The sequence below is a fragment of the Aspergillus sydowii genome (assembly GCF_001890705.1).
Source record: "Aspergillus sydowii CBS 593.65 unplaced genomic scaffold ASPSYscaffold_2, whole genome shotgun sequence".
NCBI classification, from domain to species: domain Eukaryota; kingdom Fungi; phylum Ascomycota; class Eurotiomycetes; order Eurotiales; family Aspergillaceae; genus Aspergillus; species Aspergillus sydowii.
In genome coordinates this window covers 3,009,369-3,029,795 of record NW_024467860.1, presented here as the reverse complement: position 1 = coordinate 3,029,795, position 20,427 = coordinate 3,009,369, and the positions used below count along the sequence as shown (strand labels likewise).

The 20,427-nt window shown below is 52.0% G+C and overlaps 9 protein-coding genes across 9 annotated transcripts; 4 read left to right on the top strand and 5 right to left on the bottom strand.

Moving 5' to 3' along the window:
• Positions 1 to 419: 419 nt before the first annotated feature.
• ASPSYDRAFT_144506 (uncharacterized protein) lies at positions 420 to 2,335 on the top strand (the record flags this gene model as incomplete). Its single annotated transcript, XM_040841438.1, has 6 exons — positions 420 to 523; positions 572 to 705; positions 753 to 876; positions 926 to 1,132; positions 1,191 to 1,580; positions 1,648 to 2,335. 6 exons carry the CDS (start codon positions 420 to 422, stop codon positions 2,333 to 2,335), a joined length of 1,647 nt encoding a protein of 548 aa, XP_040706665.1.
• Positions 2,336 to 2,601: 266 nt separating this feature from the next.
• Positions 2,602 to 6,061, bottom strand: ASPSYDRAFT_41564 (glycoside hydrolase family 78 protein). Its single transcript, XM_040846304.1, has one exon. The coding sequence runs from the start codon at positions 5,972 to 5,974 to the stop codon at positions 3,002 to 3,004; it is 2,973 nt and encodes a 990-aa protein (XP_040706664.1). The 5' UTR covers positions 5,975 to 6,061; the 3' UTR covers positions 2,602 to 3,001.
• A 40-nt stretch (positions 6,062 to 6,101) lies between these two features.
• ASPSYDRAFT_41563 (uncharacterized protein) lies at positions 6,102 to 7,901 on the bottom strand. Its single transcript, XM_040846303.1, has 2 exons — positions 7,751 to 7,901; positions 6,102 to 7,690 (listed from the first exon to the last, which is right to left on the bottom strand). Exon 2 carries the CDS (start codon positions 7,544 to 7,546, stop codon positions 6,215 to 6,217), a length of 1,332 nt encoding a protein of 443 aa, XP_040706663.1. The 5' UTR covers positions 7,547 to 7,690; positions 7,751 to 7,901; the 3' UTR covers positions 6,102 to 6,214.
• A 320-nt stretch (positions 7,902 to 8,221) lies between these two features.
• On the top strand, positions 8,222 to 10,923 carry ASPSYDRAFT_144320 (glycoside hydrolase family 3 protein; the record flags this gene model as incomplete). The annotated part of the gene is made up of 4 exons (XM_040841420.1): positions 8,222 to 8,290; positions 8,343 to 8,414; positions 8,471 to 8,637; positions 8,694 to 10,923. The coding sequence occupies 4 exons, from the start codon at positions 8,222 to 8,224 to the stop codon at positions 10,921 to 10,923; spliced, it is 2,538 nt and encodes an 845-aa protein (XP_040706662.1).
• Positions 10,924 to 11,033: 110 nt separating this feature from the next.
• Positions 11,034 to 11,746, bottom strand: ASPSYDRAFT_671660 (uncharacterized protein). The gene has a single exon (XM_040850379.1). It carries the CDS (start codon positions 11,636 to 11,638, stop codon positions 11,144 to 11,146), a length of 495 nt encoding a protein of 164 aa, XP_040706661.1. The 5' UTR covers positions 11,639 to 11,746; the 3' UTR covers positions 11,034 to 11,143.
• A 108-nt stretch (positions 11,747 to 11,854) lies between these two features.
• On the top strand, positions 11,855 to 13,453 carry ASPSYDRAFT_86505 (uncharacterized protein; the record flags this gene model as incomplete). Its single annotated transcript, XM_040851672.1, has 1 exon — positions 11,855 to 13,453. The coding sequence occupies one exon, from the start codon at positions 11,855 to 11,857 to the stop codon at positions 13,451 to 13,453; it is 1,599 nt and encodes a 532-aa protein (XP_040706660.1).
• A 245-nt stretch (positions 13,454 to 13,698) lies between these two features.
• Positions 13,699 to 15,104, bottom strand: ASPSYDRAFT_142925 (histidinol-phosphate transaminase; the record flags this gene model as incomplete). The annotated part of the gene is made up of 3 exons (XM_040841286.1): positions 13,699 to 14,722; positions 14,788 to 14,961; positions 15,019 to 15,104. The coding sequence occupies 3 exons, from the start codon at positions 15,102 to 15,104 to the stop codon at positions 13,699 to 13,701; spliced, it is 1,284 nt and encodes a 427-aa protein (XP_040706659.1).
• Positions 15,105 to 15,475: 371 nt separating this feature from the next.
• On the bottom strand, positions 15,476 to 17,097 carry ASPSYDRAFT_86503 (phosphatidate cytidylyltransferase; the record flags this gene model as incomplete). Its single annotated transcript, XM_040851671.1, has 2 exons — positions 15,476 to 17,020; positions 17,083 to 17,097. The coding sequence occupies 2 exons, from the start codon at positions 17,095 to 17,097 to the stop codon at positions 15,476 to 15,478; spliced, it is 1,560 nt and encodes a 519-aa protein (XP_040706658.1).
• Positions 17,098 to 17,455: 358 nt separating this feature from the next.
• On the top strand, positions 17,456 to 20,197 carry ASPSYDRAFT_28467 (uncharacterized protein; the record flags this gene model as incomplete). The annotated part of the gene is made up of 4 exons (XM_040844526.1): positions 17,456 to 17,590; positions 17,657 to 17,953; positions 18,027 to 18,136; positions 18,187 to 20,197. 4 exons carry the CDS (start codon positions 17,456 to 17,458, stop codon positions 20,195 to 20,197), a joined length of 2,553 nt encoding a protein of 850 aa, XP_040706657.1.
• Positions 20,198 to 20,427: the final 230 nt, after the last annotated feature.

Here is a 20,427-nt window from a genome sequence, read left to right as displayed (position 1 = left end):
TTGCAGCGGAGCATCAAGCCTCTTTGGATCATTTAGGCCCAAATAAGTGGCTGGGCAGGGCTTGGAAGGGGGCTAGAGTGCTAGACGTGCAGAGTAAGGTAAGCCCTAGTCGGGGTCAGAGGGGGATGGGCCAGCTGGCCACAGATGCATCTGAATCTGCGCCAACTTCCTCCAGGCGATCCTGACCTCTTTCGGGGCTGATACTGCGACCTGTTCACATACTTTCGATGAAACCGGCCCACCAATCGTTAGCATGGTGTTCAACAACAAGGCTGAGTGGATCCAGCTTAAACCAAGGCTGTGTCGTGCTCAGCTTCTTCGCAGTTTCTTGAAAAAAGTCTCCAAAGTCTGAGCCCTTTTTTCTTTGCTGGAATCTCAGGAGGCTACACGCCTTCATCATGTCCGAGGTGAACCAGAAAATGGACGCGCAGGAGCAAAAGGAATGTGATGCCTCTGAATCAGGCTCGTTACCGGCACCTGTAGAACACCTGCACGGCCTGCGACTCTGGATTGTGGGCTTTGGGTTAGTACTACTTGGTTCAAATCTACAGCTCAACTAACTGCTGGAAAGGCTGCTGTTGGCGCTTTTCCTGCCGTCTCTGGAAGTCAGCATAGTGAGCACGTCGCTGGTCACGATTAGCGACGACCTCCATGGCTTCGACCAGAGCAGCTGGGTGACCACTAGCTATTTACTAACTTACTGTGGTATGCCTACTCCTCCCTAGCAACTAACTAGTGGCTGAACAGCGCAGGCTTTCTCATGATATGGTCAAAATGCGGTGATATCTTTGGCGTCAAACCATCGCTGCTGTGCTCCCTGGTCTTCTTCATCGCCTTCAGTGGAGGATGTGGAGGGGCACAGACTCTAAACCAACTGTAGGCTGTTCCCACCGTATATAACATGAGCTGGACTAATTGAATCTAGGATTGTCTTCCGCGCATTCCAGGGAATCGGCGCTGCAGGCGTCTACACCTTGACGCTCTTTTCGCTACTGCGCCTGGTTCCTCATAGCAAATATGACCTTATCGCCGCCATTGCTGCAGCTATAATGTCCTTGGGACTGGCGATAGGCCCTCTCCTTGGAGGCGCGATCAATATATCCGATCAATGGCGCTGGGTCTTCCTGCTCAAGTAACTAGCCCTAACCCGCCGGCCCCCTCCAGCACTGACACAAACTCTCTCTCCCCAGTCTCCCAGCAGGCGCATTTGCCTGGATCATTCTCTTCGTCTACATGCCAAGTAGCTATCCCGACATTCGTACCTCGCAGTCAGAAGCGAAACCTTTGCACTCCAAAGTCAACGCCTTCCTGGAGAACCAGAAAATCTTCTTCCGCCGGGTGGACTTCCTCGGCGCATTTCTCGTCCTTGCTGCCTCGATGTTTCTCATCGCAGCATTGCAGGAGGGTAATCTCGAGTACGAATGGTCCTCTGCGCTCATAATCAGCTTCATCGTCGTCTCAGGTGTATTATGGCTGGTCTTCCTCGCTTGGGAATGGCTCGTTAGTCGCCACGACTGGAAAATCCAACCCATGCTGCCCTGGCGTCTAGCCCAAAACCGCATTTTCGTTGGCGTTGCTCTGTAAACCCCTCACCCCATTCCAAACTGATAATAAACCACCAAGCTAACCATGGTCAATCACAACAAGTGGCTTCCTCCTAACCGGCGTCCCCGTAACAACATCCATCATCGAGCTCCCCCAGCGCTACCAAACCGTCAACGAATCCTCGCCCATCGGCGCCGGCGTAAAACTCCTCGCATACGCCCTCAGCCACCCAATAGGGAGCATGCTCTGCTCCAGTCTCGCAGGCCGCTTCAAAGTCGCCTTCGTGCACATCTGCATCGCCGGGTTCATCCTGCAGACCGTCGGGTTCTTCCTCCTCTCAACCACACCTACAACGATTGCCTTCTGGAACGGGCAGATGGGGTATACCGTCCTTGCGGGTCTGGGAGCGGGCATGTCTGTCGCGGCTGTATATATTATGGTTCCCCTTATTGTGGATGGGGAGGATCAGAGTATTGGGTTGGGGACAGGGCTGCAGCTGCGTATGCTTGGTGGGGCGCTTGGTGTGGCGATTGCGACTTCTATCCTGAATGCGCATTTGAAGAGTCGGCTTGGGGATGTGTTGGATGGGTCGCAATTGGACATGGTGCTTGATAGTGCGCAGTCGGTTGGGCTGTTGCCTGGGGAGGTCCAGGTTCAGGTAAGGAGGGTCTTTGGGGAGGCTTATAACCTGCAGATGAAAGCTATCGGGGGGTTTTCTGCTGCGCAGGTTTTGCCTGTTCTGCTTATGTGGAAGAGGAAGCAGGTCAGGCTTTTGAAGGATGGGAAGTAGTAAAACTTGTATGCTTGTGTGTAGAGGTATTATGCATTTGGTATTGTTAATATGATTTAATCGTATACTTACGATGAGTAGCTCATATCCATGGCTGCTCTTATCATATTTCTCCATCCTATTCAACAAACCCTAATTGCGGCCTTGGAGACATTCTAGTACAGTTATTACCGGGAAAGAGCAATTTAATTGTCACCAGTGGAAGAGCGATGTAGACCTTATTCCAGGCATAGTGTAGAATTCGCTGTTAATGGCCTTATTATACGTGCAATAGATACCGTCAAGTCAAAACTGATGCGAACTGTGGGAAGGGCGAGTTAGGGCTAGTCTCGGACTCGGACACGAGCTTTCAACAACTCCAAAGTCGCAGTACATTAGAAGAAATAAACCTCACTACAAATCCTTCAACTCAGTCTCCCCTCTGAGCAAATCTAACGGACTCCGCAAACCCACCCAGCCCGAAACCGGCGCACTGAGGCCATACCCATCTTCATCAACATCCCATCATCAGAAACCCCCTTGACATCCTCCCACCGACTCGCCAAATACTGATTCTCCTTACAGACCTCCTGAAGCGGGGTTGGTTGTATACCAATGCGCATGACTGAACTTCTTTCTAATTGCTTTGCATTTTCTCATATAATCGATAGTAAATAAATCATACCTCTATACAAAGGTATCTTCCGGTTCAAACACAGGAGCCACCTGCGCTTTAGGAGGCCACCCAGCCTGACTGGCAAATGTCTTCTCAAACGTGTACCGTCCTGATCCAACAACCTTCTCATCCTTGCCACCAGGGAGGACAACCTTCGCCGTCGAATTCGGAGGCACAACCAGCTCCAGCCGGAACTGGTCACCATTCTTAACCTCCCATCGAGACTCCAACCGGCCGTAAGCCGTCTCATAGATCGCCTCGGCAGAGGTAATGGTGCCGCCTGGTAAAGGTTGCACGAGTATCTGCCTCCACCCAGGCTCTAGCGGACTCACACCGGCAACAGTCTTATGTAGCCAATTGATAATCGACCCCAGCGCGTAATGATTGAAACTGGTCATTTCCCCAGGATTGATTGAGCCGTCGGGGAGCATGCTATCCCAGCGCTCCCAGACGGTTGTGGCGCCCATGCGGATTGGGTACATCCATGAGGGGCAGTTGGATTCTTGTAACATGCGGTAGGCTAGTTGGTGGTGGCCGGCCTTTGTCAGAGCGTGCGTGACTACGGGTGTACCGGCGAAGCCTGTAGATACTTGGAACTTGGATATGCGTACGAGGCGGGCTAGTCGGTCGCCTGCGGCAGCGGCTTGTTGTGGGTCATCGTGGAGGTTGAAGACTATAGCGAGGCTGAGTGCTGTTTGGGTGTCTCCTACCAATAGACCTGTCGGGGAGATGTACTTGGTTTGAAACCGGGACTTGAGGGTTCGGTAGTCGGCCTTGTATTGAGATGCGTCTGCGGATTTCCCGAGGATGGAGCTGATGTCGGCGAGAATCCCTGTTATATATACGAGGTAGGCATCTGCAACTAGAGTTCCATCTGTGCGAGAGTTACCGGGTTGATCTGGAGGCGCGGTTGGGTCAAGCCAGTCGCCAAGTTGAAAGAGTGTATCGTCCCAGAGACGGTCTGGGCCGCGCTGCACTCCACGCTCGAGGTAGGCAGTCATGCTAGGATATTGCCGGCGGAGGATACTCACGTCTCCGTAGCCTTGGTACAGCGTCCAAGGCAGGAGTATAGATATATCATCCCATACAGCCTGGGGAAACGTGGGCCAGAAGGACTCGGCAATTACATTCGGGACCACGAGCGGCGGGATTGCCTTTGGGTGTGCGAGCTGTTCCGCTGAGAGATCCTGTAGCCAGTCACTCAGCATGCCTCCGGTGTTATACAGAAAACTTGCGGAGGGGGCAAATATTTGGAGATCGCCTGTCCAACCCATGCGCTCATCGCGCTGCGGGCAGTCCGTTGGGACAGATAAGAAGTTTCCGCGCATACTCCATATCGCATTTTGATGCAGTTTGTTGACCATCTCATGGCTACAGTTAAACCACCCAGATCGTTTGAGGTCAGTATGCATGACCTCAGCAACGAGGCTCTGCAGCGTGAGCGGAGACTCCGTGTCCTCAGGACTCCATCCATCCACCTGAACGTATCTGAAGCCGTGGAAAGTGAAGCTAGGAGCCCAGTTCCGGATTCCTTGACCGGCTGATATGATCTCGTCCTGGGCCTTGGCTATCCGGAGTGGACGTGTTCCTAGTTCCTTGTTTTCAAGGACTTCTGCATGTCGAAGGACTATAGAATGTCCTGCTGGTTTCTTGACAGAGTGAATCCGGACACGGCCGACAAGGTTCTGCCCAAAATCGACAACCACTTTACCGGAAGGCGTGCGGATTATTTCAACCGGATTTACTACCTGAGTTACTCGCACTGGAGGAGCGTTTGGAGCTACAAGCTGCGCTGCAGGTAATGCGATTTCGCGAGTTGGCCCCCAGGGGTTCGCCAACGATGAATCCTTCCAGCCATGCTGCTCCTCCCGCGCGTCGTAGACCTCTCCATCATAGATCTCGCTTCGGATAATCGCAGATCGGTGGGACTTCCAGCTCGAGTCAGTTGCAATAACGACTGGCGATTGGTCTCCCTGTCCTGAGTCAATTTCCAGCTGAGCAAACAGCCCAAGCTCATCCCCATAGATGAATCGTCTGCCTCCATGAAAACCCAGTCGCGTAGCATACCAGCCCTCTGAAACTTCCACCGCAATAACATTCTCCTCGCCATCCTTCAGAAGCGATGTCACATCAAAGACCTCGTAGTTCAATCGGTTATGGTAGCTCGTCCACCCAGGAGCCATACAATGGTCCCCCACCGGCTCTCCATTGATGTATGCCTGAAACACTCCCAAGCTCGTGACGTACAGTCTCGCACGCTGCACCGAGGTCTTTTGTAAAGTAAACGTCTTTCTGAATCGAACAGGACGCAATGGGCCTTCATTTTGCTTCGCCGGGCTGGTGATTGCACGCGCGCTCCAGTCATCCCGGCTCAGCAGACCACACTCAACAGTACTCCAACCTGACCATTCAGTCGGTGTTTTAGTATCTCCCGCTCCTCCATGAGAGCGTACGCGGACTGTTGCGGTCTCTCGCGACTGCAGAGGCTGGCTCGGCCACGGCACGAGTACGGATTCGCTAGACTCAACACGGTATGTTTCTGTGTTGTTGTTGTCGCCGCGAGCGATTTCGACTTCGTACGCGGTCTGCTGCCAGTTTGCTGCTGTGCCTTCAGTAGTTGTGAACCTCCACGAGATCCGGGGCTGCGCGGAGCCAATGCCGAAGCCGGTGGGATGTTGCTCGAAGGAGGGCGGGGTCAAGGTGGGTTGCGACATAATCCTGGTTCCTGACCACAGCTGGTTTCTGATGCTGGAAAAGACCACCAGAAGCTGGCTTTTTAAGCTGATGATTGACCCATCTAGTTTGAACACTGAACAATTGCGGGGATGGGGACTGTGCCAATGTATCGAGGAATGCCTTTGAAGTGCCCGGTTGTTGCTCGAAGGGTCCCCGTCGAGGGGCAATTGCGACCGAGTGAATTCGGATTCGGGGTGAATTGCTGCGAGCAGGAAGTCGGCCGGTAGAACTTCGGCAGATTGACTCATGGAGTTGGAGGGATCCGTGATTCGGATGTGTGTTTTGCAGGAGTTGATGGATTCTGTGGGGATCACCAGATCACAGCCATGGTTCTGCTCTCGGATCGGATCGTTTTCCTGGACTGGCACCAACAAAGATAACTAGCCTATATTTACCATTCTAGCATTTAACCGTATCTAAGTAAACTCCAAAGCTCTTTCTATTTCTATACTATGGGAAAGTGTACTCCATACATCCGTTGCAGATGTCTATGCAAATTCCGCCATTAAATCCCCAATGGCATCGGCTCCCTTGCCCCCTCCCTCCAGCCGAGGGTTGGTCGTCTGGATTAACACTCGCCGATAGCTCGTCAGCGCTGGTGTTCCGTTATCCGTCACCTGCAAGATCAAATGCAGGACCTGCCCCCGACGGATAGGTTGCCTGCTCATCAGTTCCACGCAGCATCTTTCTGCTGGGGGAACTGTAATGTCGACTTTTTGACCTCCGTCAATGGGCTCTATAGCTAGGTCTGCCACTTCTGCGTCTACCCAAGCCTGAGTGGCCGTCGGATCCTTGTAGTGGAACCACTTGAAGGTCAACTCATCCCCGTCCGGATCGTAAGTCCCGGATGCATCGAGCGTGAAGGTAGATCCTGCTTCGGCTTCGATTTCCAGTGGCGCCAAGCTGGTGTCGCCATTGATAGAAGCAACCGGCGCATGGTTGGCTGCAGAAAAGTCTGACGAAAGTGACCACTTGATACGCGCGGCAAAATCGTTCTGGAAACTGTCTCTCCAGCGCCACACGGTTCCATGATTCGTGGTATATATGCGGCCATCCGCCCCAGCCACGCGGTCAACAGCATCACCGTAGTGTTTGCTGGCGAGGCCCTTGGTACTCACGTCAGACCGCTGATACCGACCACCCCAAGAACCATACTCCGGATGCTCGGGAACACCCAGCCCATTTTGGATCAAGTATAAGAACGTCGCCGTATCACCCTCGGGGATGAACATATAATCAGGATACGCAGAACCCAGCTCGCCTATCTGAATATTCTCGCGGATCCATTGCTTAGATACCTTGGTAAAGTCCGGGCCGCCTTGATCAAAGTTGTAGTATTTGTCGCCTGAGATTCCTGTCCACGTGGCGAGGCCGTAGTGATTCCAACCGTGGATAGAGGCAATATAAAAAATATCAGGATACCTGTGGCGGATCCAAGGGCCCGTGTCGTCCTGATCTGATATCGTATAAACTCGGAGTTTAGCGCGCAGCTTAGCAGCCTCATCCGCAGAGTAAAGCTTCTCAATCCGGAGAAGCACCTGAGCTAGAACATTGGTGCCGCCCCAGAAAAGAACCCAGAGGGGCTGATCGCTATGAGCCTGGATACGCTCAAGTAGCAGCTCGCCACCCTCACTCAGAGGGATATCATCTCCTACTGCTTCCATTCCATATACCTCTGCACCCTTGCGCACGAGGCCTCGGAAGTAGCTTGCCGGCTGGTATTTGGCATCGGGATGAACATGGGCGTTGAGGTTGTCTACAACCTTCTCGTAGGCGTCAATGATCTTCTGCATGTCCTGGGGACAGACCTTGTTCTTCATCCATGTTGATGTACATGCCACCAGGCCCTCTGTTTGAAATTGATGGCTGTAAAGCAGATAGTGCACTAGTGATTCGGCGTCATCTGGTTCATTCGAGATATCTGAAACAATAAACACCCGTGGTTTAGTCGAAAAGTTGTGCAACTTGGTGAGATGGTCAGTCATGTTGGATCAATTGGGGAGGATTGGGACGGAAAGACCAACTTCAAGCTGTCCATCCTGGTCGACATTTTTATGATTGAGGGTGAGGGGTTAAACCTCCCCCATGATCGTTCGGCCCAATTAGGCAACTGTAGATCCCGTGACCCACTGTCGAGGTCGAGTACAGTGTCAAAGAAAGAAGGCGCAGGCTCCGGTTGCTCCTTCCTTCATGGTGTCTTCTGAGAGCACGTGTGCTCGTGTAATATATAGAACAGGCCTAGCGTCCATTGTTTAGGCTAAACCGAGAGAGGAAGATCACCCAACTGCCGGGAGCCGAAGATTAGCCGGTTGTCAAGAGCATGAATTACAACATCGGCTCACTACATCTCCACTGCCATAGCATGTGCACCATCCTTCATGAGGGGAAGCGGCCCGAGATTCCAGAAGTTGGCCTTAAATTAATTCCTTATGTCTCGCGGGAAAGTCGAGCCTCTAACTTCTTCTCATCTCTCATAGTGACTGAACACAATCACCATGGGCTTCAAAAGTGTTGACTCTGCGCATATAGAGAGTACGCTCTCAAATCTAACACTTGAGGAGAAGGTAATAGCCCTTGATCCTTGAGAAAGGCGTGTGGAATAATAATAAGGTCTAGATTTCTCTCCTAGCAGGAAAGAACTTTTGGGAAACATTCGATTTTCCTGAGAAAGGAGTACCAGCATTGAAGGTATGTCAACCAGAAGCCGTTAACGCGCTGGGAATAGTCAATCTGATATGAAATAGACATCAGACGGCCCCAATGGTGCACGCGGAGCCACCTTCAAGGGAGGCGTAACAGCTGCTTGCTTTCCCGCATCGTCTTTGCTGGCCGCGACATGGGATGTTGAAGCCGCAAAGCATATCGGAAATGCTCTAGCTGAAGAGACCCTTTCAAAGGGTGCAAGGGTGCTGTGAGTGAAATCCGATGTTTGACTATACTGTATTATCAAGAACTAACAATTCCCAGCTTGGCTCCCACTGTCTGCATCCATCGCCATCCGCTCGGAGGCCGTAACTTTGAGTCTTTCTCCGAAGATCCTTTCCTAGCCGGAAAGCTGGCAGCACAGTACATCCATGGCCTCCAGGACAAAGGAGTGGCTGCGACCATCAAGCACTACGCGGTAAACGAGCAGGAGACTTGCCGGTTCACCGTCAATGAGCATGTTGCGGAGCGAGCACTTCGTGAGATCTATCTGAAGCCATTTGAGATTGCCATCAAGGAGTCCCAGCCTCTTGCAGTTATGACTGCGTACAACCTTGTCAATGGCACCCATGCTGACTCACATGAGTTCCTTCTAAGGAAGATTCTTCGAGAACAATGGGGTTGGAAGGGTCTTGCTATGAGCGACTGGGGTGGCACCAACTCCACAGTCGAGTCGTTGAATGCTGGCCTTGATTTGGAAATGCCCGGCCCTACCAGGTGGCGTAAGGTCGATGAAGTGGTTGCAGCCGTGAAGTCCGGTGCTGTATCGGAGAAGACAATCGACGAGCGCGCACGAAATGTTCTCGAGCTGCTCGCCAAACTAAACTGTTTTGAAGATCCCACCATTCCAGACGAAAGGGCCATCATCCTTCCCGAACATCAGAAGCTGATCCGCTCTGTGGGCAGCCAAGGTCTTGTCCTTCTCAAGAACGATGGCGCAATCCTCCCTCTGAAAAAGGAGAAACTAGCCAAGAAAAAAGTCGCATTATTGGGCTTTGCTCGAGAGGCTCTCATTCACGGCGGCGGCAGCGCTTCAGTCAATGCCCACTACCGCGTTACTCCTGAGGAAGGCCTTCGTGCCGCTCTTGGGGACTCTGTAGAATTTGAGTACGCCAAAGGTGCGCATACCTTCCGCCAGCTTCCTTTGCTGAGTGAGGGTGTGGTTAACCGCGAGGGCCAACCTGGCTGGACTTTCGATTTCTTTGTCGCTGACGAGCCCAATGGCGAACCTGCTTCTTCTACATCCTCTGAACAGCCCAGCTATATCCCTATCTTTGTCAAGGAATCGTGGGGAAGTCTCCGTGCCAGTGCACGCTTCACTCCCACACAAAGCGGGAACCACTATCTGGCCATGTCCGGATTGGGAGCATCCAAGATCCGGATCGACGGCAAGGTCGTCTACGACCAGAAGCAGAACTGCCCTGACTCCATGGCATTCCTGCTTGGCGGTGTCGAGGAGCCAGAAATCCAGTACACATTCGAAGCCGGAAAGGAATACTCCATTGAGATCATCACGGTGAAGCCTACCAGCAAGGGCGGACTTGCTATGCTGGACGGTTTCATCGGTTTCCGTTTCGGCTTCATGTCCGAACAAGAGCACAACCAGGATCTTCTATCCGAAGCGGTGGAGGTGGCTAAGAAGAGTGACTTTGCCATTGTCTTTACTGGACATACATCGGCATGGGAAACAGAAGGGCAAGACCAGATCAGCTTCAATCTACCAAGCAATGGCTCGCAAGACCGGCTGGTTGCCGCTGTTGGTGCTGTCAACGCTAACACCGTTGTTGTGAACTGCACTGGTGTTGCAGTTGCTATGCCTTGGCTGAATGAGGTCAAGGCCGTCATCCAAGCATGGTTCCCCGGTCAAGAGGCGGGTAACGCAATTGCTGATGTTCTCACTGGCGTCGTGAACCCTGCAGGTCGCCTACCTGTGTCCTTCCCCCGGGCAGTAGAGGATGCACCAGCACATGGAAACTTCCCAGGTGAGTTCAGCGTCGGAGAGGATGGACGCCAAAGACTTGAAGTCACGTACAAGGAAGGGGTATTCGTGGGCTACCGTCACTACGACCTCTCAGAAGAAAACCGGTCCAAGGTTCTCTTCCCATTCGGCCATGGTCTATCGTACACTACCTTTACGCACGCAAACCACAAAGTCAGCATTGCTGGTGGGGACTCAGTGGAAGTATCGGTAGACGTTACCAACTCTGGCCCCTATGCCGGCGCAGAAGTTGTCCAGGTCTATGCCGGTTCTAAGTTGGCTGTCCCTGAGAATCCTATCAAGGAACTTGTCGGGTTTGCCAAGGTGCGCCTGGGGCCGGGGGAGACCAAGACAGCCAACGTTACCTTCAGCACACGCCAGCTAGCTCACTTTAACGAGCAGAACAGCAAGTGGGAGGTGCCATCAGGCGACTATGAGGTGTCCATTGGCCAGTCTGTGAGGGATATCACTGGAAAGGCAGAGGTCAATGTTGGGGCTCTGAGCTACGACCCTTAAGGTCAATCCAGAGATAGTGCAAATTAATTCACTTTCAAAAGCTTTACGCTTACAAGAGATTTCTGTTCATGTAATCCGGCCTTGTAGTTGTACTGTATAACATCACATGACCCACATGCGTGCTTTGATCTTCCAGCCTCCGCACAGTCCTCCCCGGCCTCAACCTTAGCGGAACCTCAACGTCGACTTTATTTTCTTGAAACTGCCATTCTCCTGCCAGTCAGGCGATCGAATGCCGAAATTGCGCACCTAACGAGTACGTCATACCATGATACACCTCAATGAGGCCATTGTTGACTCTTAAGACAGCGCATCCGAGACCGCTTAGAATTGCTTTTTGGACGGCAGATCTTCGGCGTTTTCTCCCACCCTCCGTCCGGTGGTCCCTCCAGGACCCAAGTATCTGAGTCATGAGAACGCCCGGGGGTTCTCCAGACCCCCATATTCTGCTCCATATTCCATGTGGTTTCCCCACGCATTTCGTTCGCATGGCAAGAACTACCGATTTAGAGCAGAACTTGACTGTTGGAAGTCGGTTTGTTTGCCTCCGAGCCGATCGCACGGGGCCCCAGACGCGAAATCGGAGTGGTTTGCGAATAGAGTTTGTCGGGCCCAGTCCCATGTTTCGCCTTCTGCTGCGGCCTGGTCTCTCCCTTTTTCCGATTCGGTTTTTGACGCGCTCTGCTGCTTGCTGCGATCGTCCCAATGCAGGCATTTATCCCCGCGGCACTGCATACCTGCTTGAATTACGGAATCGGGCGGGCATGGGATTTGGAAGAAGGAAGGAGAAAGAAAGATAAATAGATCGTCGGCCCGGCGTGAAGTTTGATGCTTATCCAGTCTCCACGGTCCACCACTCATCCCTTACTTCCCTGTGCCTGATTCTCATTCGGGGCCCCTTATTACTTGCTCTCCTTCCCTCTTCTCTGCGATGGAGAAAGCCAGTGTGGACATGGTCGAGCAGACTGACGACCAGCAGCTGGGCTATCTCGCCGACTCGGAAGACCACGATCTGACGAAATGGGAGAGTCTTAAGAAATACCCCTTGACCTTCTTCTGGTGCATCTATGCTGTCTGGTGTATACTCTTGGTCAGCTTTGAGAACCAGGCAGCTGGTACGGTCATTTCTATCCCCCAGTTCCGTCAGGACTTTGGCAGCTTCTTCGCTGGCGACTATGTACTTGACACCAAATGGCAGTCGGCATTCAATGGTGGACCCGTCGCGTCTGCGGTCGTGGGCGCTTTATGCTCCGGCCAGATCGCAGATACTTTTGGGCGGAAATGGACGATGCTCGGCGCCCTACTGATTTCCGTGGCCGGTGTGACCGTGGAATTCGTATCAACAACAAACGAGATGTTCTTCGGAGGCAAGTTCCTCAACGGCTTCGCTCTCGGTGCTCTCGCGTCAGTTCCCGTCACCTACGTTGGCGAGATCTCCCCGCTAGCCCTGCGAGGAACGCTGACCTGCCTGACTGCGCTGGCCTACTGTGTTGGTCCGTTCGTAGTTGCGCTGATAACAAATACTACTGGAACTTACACCACCCGGTGGGCATACCGCGCCGTCTTTGCTGCCCAGTGGGGATACGCTGCCATCGCCCTCGCTTTGATTCTCTTCATGCCTGAGTCTCCGTGGTGGCTAGTCTCTAAAGGCCGTGAACAGAAAGCCCTCTCCAGTCTATCTCGCCTCGGATACAACGAAGACGAAAGAAACAAGAAACTCTCCGCTATCAAAGTCACCCTCGAGCAAGTCCGTCGCGAGACCGAAGGCGCAACCTACTTCGAATGCTTCCGCCGCTCGAACCTCCGCCGAACAATCATATCCATCGCCCCCCTTGCCATCCAAGCTCTTTCCGGCGTGATATTCTCGGCTTCCTACTCGACGTATTACATGCAACTAGCTGGGTATAGCGACGAAATGAGCTTCCGCCTCCAGATTGCACAACAAGTCCTGTCCATCGTCGGCAACGTCATGTCATACTTCATGATCGATCGCCTCGGTCGCCGCAACCTCATGGTATTCGGTCTATTCATCATGACATGCATCCTCATGGTCACCGGCGGGCTCGGCGTCGTTTCCACCGACAAAACAAACCCCAACTCCGACGGCGCGGTCAAAGGCACAGTTGCCCTCATCCTGCTCTACGTATGGTGGTACAACTGCACAATCGGCGCCGCCGCATACACCATCCTCGCAGAAGTGTCAACATCCAGACTCCGCGTGAAAACAATCGCAATCGGTCTCGCCCTCCAGAACGCCCTCTACATGATGTGGTCCTTCGTCCTCCCCTACCTCTTCAACCCAGACAAAGCAAACCTAGGCGCCAAGGTAATGTTCATCTTTGGCGGTCTTTCCGTTATCTGTCTCGTTTATCTTTGGTTCTATCAGCCTGAGACGGCGGGTAGGACTTATGCCGAGTTGGATGAGATGTTCTATAAGAGGGTTCCGGCATGGAAGTTCAAGTCCTATGAAACGGATTCCCAGAATATAGGACGGGCTGTTAGAGCGGTGAATGATAGTTCCAAAGTGTGATGTTTAGCGAGCTTTTTTTGTCTTATCATTTTCAATGCGATTCTTGGCTTCTTATGAGCGTTGAATACTGCTATATAAATACAGCATAATGTACGATAGTTATATAAGAATGAATCATGTGAGTTCAATCCATGGTCTCTCGTCACGGCTCAAACAAGAAACCATGAATAAGTCTATATTTGAGTGGTCTACTCTATTGAACCGTAAATTTTATGTCTCGAGTAAATCTCAGCCATAGAACAGGTTTACTTCCGCGAGGCGATCTCGCCTCCGTTAAGCAACCCGGCTAAGACAACCTTGATCTCCTCCAAAAACCTCGTAACTTCTTCCTCCGTGCCAACCGTGATTCTCAGGCATCCTTCACACCCTAGCTCCTTACCGCGGTACCGCACCACAACGCCACGTTTCTCGGCCATGGCCTCGTATGTCGCCAGCGCAATGGGGTTGCTAGGCTTGCCGCCCTGGTCCGCAGGCTTATCGAGCATTTCAACAAGGAGGAAGTTCGACTCCGTGCCGCCGAGGAAACGCCCGACACCAGGGATCGACGGGAGCTCCTTGATGAGTCTGTCGCGTTGGGTGATGATGTTCGAGCGGTAGGCGCGCATAACTTCTAAGTTCTTGGGATTCCCAAGCGCCGCAGTTGCAAGCGCGCTTGTTGGGCTGGAGATGTTGTAGGGCGCTTTCAAGCTGTTAAGAAGGGTTGCAATTTCGGGGCTGGTGAATGCAACACCTAGCCGGATACCTGCGAGACCGAAGGCCTTACTGAGGGTCTGCATGACGACTAGGTTGGGCCATTCGGCTACCCATTCGGCGAGACTGGAGCCTTCGGGGGCAAAATCGATGTAGGCTTCGTCAACGACGACGACACCATTCCACGTTGGGTGTTCCAGGACCTTCTGGATGTCGGACTTGGCGATTAGGTTTGCTGTTGGGTTCCCCGGCGAGCAAATGTAGACGAGCTTAATCGTAGGGTCGGCGGAGAGGGCGGCGTTGATCTTTTCAGGTTGCAGGGAGAATCCATTCTCGGTGTCTAATGGCACTTTGACGATCTCGACGTCGTTGACGTCGGCGCTGACGGAGTACATGCCATATGTAGGTGGGCAGGTGAGGATCTTGTCTTTTCCGGGAACGCAGAAGGCGCGGAGAAGGGCATCGATGGCTTCGTCCGATCCGACCCCGACGAAGAGGTTCTCTGGTGTGATGTTCTTGTCCGTGTGGGTGTGGGTGTTGCGGAGGTTGCAAAAGAGTTGTTTGAGCGGGCGCTGGTGACTAAAATCAATCAATTGCAGTCAGCATTGCAAGATCTGGAGTAACTGTAGGTCCAGTGCACGTACGGATCAGGATATCGGTTCAATCCCAAGAGATCGATATCAGGCTTCGATGACCCCGTCGAACCGCCATTGGCCGCTGAGTCCTGTAGAGCGCCTTCAGGATTCAGGGCTAGACCGGGACCATATGCGTTCTCATTGGCATCGAGTAGAACATTTGTCCCGTCATCTTTGTAGTCACTAAGTCAATTATATTAGTCGCGGCGCCGGTTGCGGAGGGGATGGTGGGGTACATACTCTCTCGCACATCGGTAAGGCTGCAGTTTTAATATGTTCTTGCGCGCGCATTTGGAGAGATCGAAGGCGGAGGGCTTTGAGGCCATTTTGAAGTGAGCTCAGGGAAATGGTGTGGTAAACGGTTTTCCGTCTGGTTGGGCGGAGGAAAAGAAGAAATGACGGCGGGGAGTGGCGGGGACCGCGGAGCTTATATAAGTGCCCTCTACAGATCCAACTATGACTCAGGCCGCTGTAACATGTCACTGCGTACAAAATTGTGAACTGTGTCTTGAATGGATACAATTGTTGGTCTTTTCCAATTAGCTAGAAAAGGCATCAAGAGGTAACATCTTTCGTATTTCTATTCAGGTACTGTAGCCTTATAGTGTATAAAGTTTTAGTATAGACCACCACCATCAATCAGGTCAACGCCGTGATATGCTCTAATATAATAATAACGCACAATAGTTTACCATCTCTATTCTTTCTTATGCTCCTTTGGAGATTCCTCGCTTGGCTCCGGCTCTTTTTTCCCCGAGTTCTTCCACTTATCTTGTTTTGCTTTAAGATAACGCCAGGTTCGAGATATCCCCGCAGTAAACAATCCCTTGACCGTCTCTACAGAGCTTGGCCACCGGATCGTCTTTGTGATCGCGCCTTGTATTTCTTTCGTGAGGCCTTCGTCACTAGCAATGCGCTGCTCGAAAGGCCCACCTTGCCTGCGGCGAACAAGCTCCGGGTCCTTGTCATTACTCTCCTCCATCATCTTCATGAATTCGGCGCGAGGGATCTCAAAACGCGTCTGATACTGGAAGTATAACCTGTCCCGGAAAGACTCGGGTAGTCGGCGAACCATATTACCGCGTTTTACAGGGTCCATATCTTGCGTCAGGCGCACATTGGCCTCGGGGTCATCAATCCAGTCTTCGGAAGAGCAGCGACTGTCATTAAAGACAGCGTTTGGCAGATTTTCAATGAGCGGTGCATACAACCGCCTGAAGTTAGCCATTTGCGAAGAAACGATATTGTTGACTTTTTTGGGATCTTCTACAGGCAATGCCATGCGGAGGTCACCCATATAGCTGATAGATGCTATCGTGTTGTACAGTTGGAATTCTGTAAACTGCTCCGGTAGTAGTAGTAAAGCGACCCGGAGAGCAGACAAAAGATTCATCTGGTTCGCAAGCCGTACCTTCGGGTGGTCCCGCAGGATTTTAACAGGCTTTTGCAGTCGGCCAGCGAGGTATAGCGTGTCCCATTGGCTAAGGTCCTGGCATAGTGTGTCAATGTTCACAACCCCGTACTTGATTAAGGTACCGTTGACGGTTATATAGGGATTGAAGTAAACCCCCGCCCCAAATCTGTCTTGCACCTGGGAGACAGTATAAGAACCGAGGGAGCGCAGCCCCGAGTAGTGATCTCGGTGTTGCGCAAGATTCAATGAGTGCCAATGTTGTGAATAAGATACACCAAAGATAAAATCAATCATCTTTCCCTTGCCTTGCTGCATGTTCTGGATTGCCGCCGGGGCCGACGGATGGCATTGTTCGGAGCCCGGCGCACTGCCATGTTGGGGAAATACGCCAGATCCATACGCAAAGGCATACCGAATTGGTGCTCTAAACTGCCAAAGAATCTGTCGCAAAGCTTCCTTGAATTCCTGATTGATTACCATATGCTGATTGATTCCGAAATCCTTCGAGGGAAGCTCGGAGAATGCCGAAATAGCCAGATTCGGGTTCGCGTCCCAGTCACCGGTATCTAACGCCCTGGAGGAAGTTGAAAAAGGAGCAGACGACGGTGTCAATAATCCACCGTCCGGACAAGTGTGTTGCACACCGGCGCTACTGTAGGATGGGGATCGGTGGCCGGGGGTCGTCAAGCCGGCATTTCGTGGATGAATCGCATTTCGTTCGCTCGAAAAATACCGAAACGAGCCCTGTCTTCGAGTATACCGCGGGATGACCGGGTAAGTCGAGCGAAGACGCACGTAGGGGCCCGAAGCAGCGTTCGAGAAGAGGAGCTTGAATGCAGGTGTCGGTTAGCATTAGGGTGATCGGACAAAAGGGGGATGCGATATCTTACTGTAGTTTCGCGCATTGTCGCGAGAGGGAAAGTGGGAGACATGTAATACTTGCAGGTTCAGACCATGATTCCCAAATTAAATCTGAGGGGAGGATGATGATGATGGAATGGAGTAACTGGAGTGATCGATGGAGCTCTCGGTGGAATTATTATTCATCGACTCTCCGATCAATAACCGTCCGCGAGCACCGAATCTGACGTATCCTCGGCTTTGTTGTGATGCCTCAGGCTGCACACATATCACGTGTCGTCGTTCCTCCGCAGGCGCGTCCGACCGCCCAGACCTAAACAAAGGCAGTAAACAATCAATCCCCTCGCATCAGACTCACAGTCACCACATCTCGAATTGTGTCGGTCTCGATGCTCGCGCACAATGGCTAACGAAATGGAGACGTTTGCCGCCCGCCTGGCCACCTTTGACCTTGTTCTGCACCCGGACAGGCGGTCTTCTAGCTCAAAATCCGCGAAGCCGATCACATGGCCGCATCAGAGACCTTCTCCAGCTGAGGTATACTCGAAACACCTAAATGAGCAATTGAAGATCTAAATCCATGCTAACCAGTTTGCCGCGTAGCTCGCACATGCCGGTTTCTTCTACAATCCTTACGAAACGAATCCAGACAATACAACATGCTTTCTATGCCGAAGGGCTCTCGATGGTTGGGAAGAGGAGGACAACCCGGTTACGGAACACTTAAAGCATGCGAAGGACTGTGGATGGGCTGTTATGATGGATATCCAACAGCATAGCTCGAATCCAGCTGAAATAGAAGATCCGACAAGTGAAGCGATAGCCCAGGCAAGGCTGACAACGTTCGGTGAATCATGGCCGCATGATGGCAAGAAGGGCTGGCTGTGTCAGTCAGACAAGGTAAATCCCGTCTCTTTACTACCCGTCTGAAAGATCGAGCGTATCTAATGGTTGTTGTTATTTGCTGTGGTAGATGGTTGAAGGCGGATGGTATTTTTGCCCGAACGAAGAAAGCGCAGACCTGGCGAGCTGCGCCTACTGCAAGTTATCGCTTGATGGATGGGAACCCAAAGACAACCCATTGTAAGCGGTAGCTCCGCTCCTTCCCTGATATGTTTTACTAACCGATCTAGCGACGAACATTACCGCCGTTCATCTGACTGCTCTTTTTTCGTATTTGCAAAGCCGGTCAAGGGGAAGGGTTCGCGATCTAAGAAAGGGCGTACCTCAAAGGCTTCCCGCCAATCGACTCAGTCTACTGCGTCTGAAATTTTGCCTTCAGATGTTGAGGATCAACTGGACCAAAGTGTGTCGTCTCAGCCAGCCAAGGCTAAATCCACGAAAAAGTCATCCAAATCGAAATCAAAAGCCTCCAAAACCAAGAAGGACGAGCCTCAAGAGATGGAGACTCAAATGGATGTCGACGAGGCCGAGTACGTTCAACCAGAAACCTCAAAACCAAAGCGTAGTACGCGGGGAAGGAAGCGATCGAGTACCGAGCTGGATAAAGACACGATGAGCATCGCCGACGAAATTACCATGGATCAACCAGAGCCACCCGCTAAAAAGAGGGCCACGAAACGGAGTACTAGTCGTGCTCGAGCGCAAAGCATAATGTCCACCGATAGCGTTGCGGATGTTCCGGGATATGAGAGCGAGGCCACTCACGACGAAGAGGATCAGAAACCGAGTCGCGGAAAAGGCAAGAAGAAGGCAGCGAAAGGTCGCAAGGCGTCCTCTACTTCAAAGAATGCGCCAAAATCCCGCATTCCTCGAGATTCAGAGCTTGAGGCGGCGATTAAAGCTGGTCTCGAAGGGGAAGAACCTCAAAAGGACGAACCACAAAACATGGAAATTGAAGATGTGAACACCGAGAAGACCACATCTAAGCCAGGCCCTAAGAAGTCAAAATCTAAGAAGAGCGCGAAGAAGGACCCAAAACCGTCCGACGATGCAGCTGACGATGGTGTCAATGACGACGCCCGCATAAACCCCGAACCTGAAGCCGACCAACAAATGGTCGGCAATGATGGGACAGCTGAGCAGCAAGATCCTGAATCTGAGCCTGTCCAAGCGAAAAGCACACGTCGCAGCTCAAAAAACAAAGCCGACAAGCCAAACAACATTCCTGACCAGCAGTTAGAAGCACAAGACGTTGGAAAAGAGGATGATCGTTGTCGGAATGAATCATTTGTCTCAGTTGAAATCGTATCAAAACCTCAGGCGGAATACTCTGAGGTAGAAGCAAACGACGAAGAGAGCAAAAAGACCAAGAAGAAAGCGTCATCGGAGAAGACAAAAAAGTCCAAGAAGGCCGACAAGGCTGACAAGAAAGCAAAGGCCGCAAAGACGGAAGAGGCAGAAAATGCAGGGAAGGTAGAGATCGAAAAGTCCCAGCAGCCCGACAAGCGAGAGAGTCCGCAGCCTGAAGCTGAAGCGGAAGAAGAGCAACTGCCTCAGGCGTCACTGTCACGCATGACAGAACCAAGCAAGGAGGAACATGTGGAAAAAGAACCCTCGCGCCGCAGATCCTCTAAGGTGCCTCCGAAGACAGCTGAGCGGTACAGTGATATCTCTCAAGACAAGCAATATGCCCGGTCCATTGCATCCGATAGATCACCGGAAGACACCCGTCGTTCTAGTAAAGAGGGCCAGCAAGAGGAACCTGTGTCTCCGCTTCCGTCTGCTTCAAGAGGAACACCTTCTCTCTCACCCCAATCCTCTGATGCCGAGAACCATCCGCCTTCCATGAAGGCCTCGGCGCCTAAGCCCCAGCTGTCCTCTCCATCCAAAAACGCATCCGTTCGATTTCCTCTGGGGACAAGTACCCCATCTCCTTCAAAGCGAAATGCATCACCAGGAAAGCTCAAGTCCTCTCATCCGTGGGTCCCCATCGATATCGATGAAATCATAGTAGCCGGTCTAAGTGACAAGGAGAATACCGATCTGCAGAGCGCGTTGGGCAGCTTGAAAGGGGAATTGGCAACTCCCGAAAAGAAAATGACAGTGGAAGAATGGATAATGTGGAATGCAAAGAACGGCGAAGAGAGGCTTAAGCGAGAATGCGAACGGCTAGTTGGGCAGTTTGAGAAGGAAGGCGCGCGAGCAATGCGCGTTTTGGAGGGGATCGAGTGCGTAGATTGATTGAAGCAGGACTGTCGGCGATTCAGGCACTTGTAAGGAGTTCGGGGACTTTGGAGTATGGCGTTGGGTAATCTGGTTGTCTATCTCTTAATGAGTGATATTGACTATCTTCAATGCAATCTTGCCGAATAACATCACGGCATATCGAGCGCCTTTTTCTTTTTTGGACCGGACTCCATATAAAACAAACCCAAATGCAAGTCAAACGCCAGGGGTATTATACAATTAGT

Bases quoted from the DNA above. Each gene is read 5' to 3' on its own strand.
- ASPSYDRAFT_41564 (XM_040846304.1), bottom strand. From the start codon at position 5,974: ATGAGTCAATCTGCCGAAGTTCTACCGGCCGACTTCCTGCTCGCAGCA.
- ASPSYDRAFT_41563 (XM_040846303.1), bottom strand. From the start codon at position 7,546: ATGAAGAACAAGGTCTGTCCCCAGGACATGCAGAAGATCATTGACGCC.
- ASPSYDRAFT_671660 (XM_040850379.1), bottom strand. From the start codon at position 11,638: ATGCCTGCATTGGGACGATCGCAGCAAGCAGCAGAGCGCGTCAAAAAC.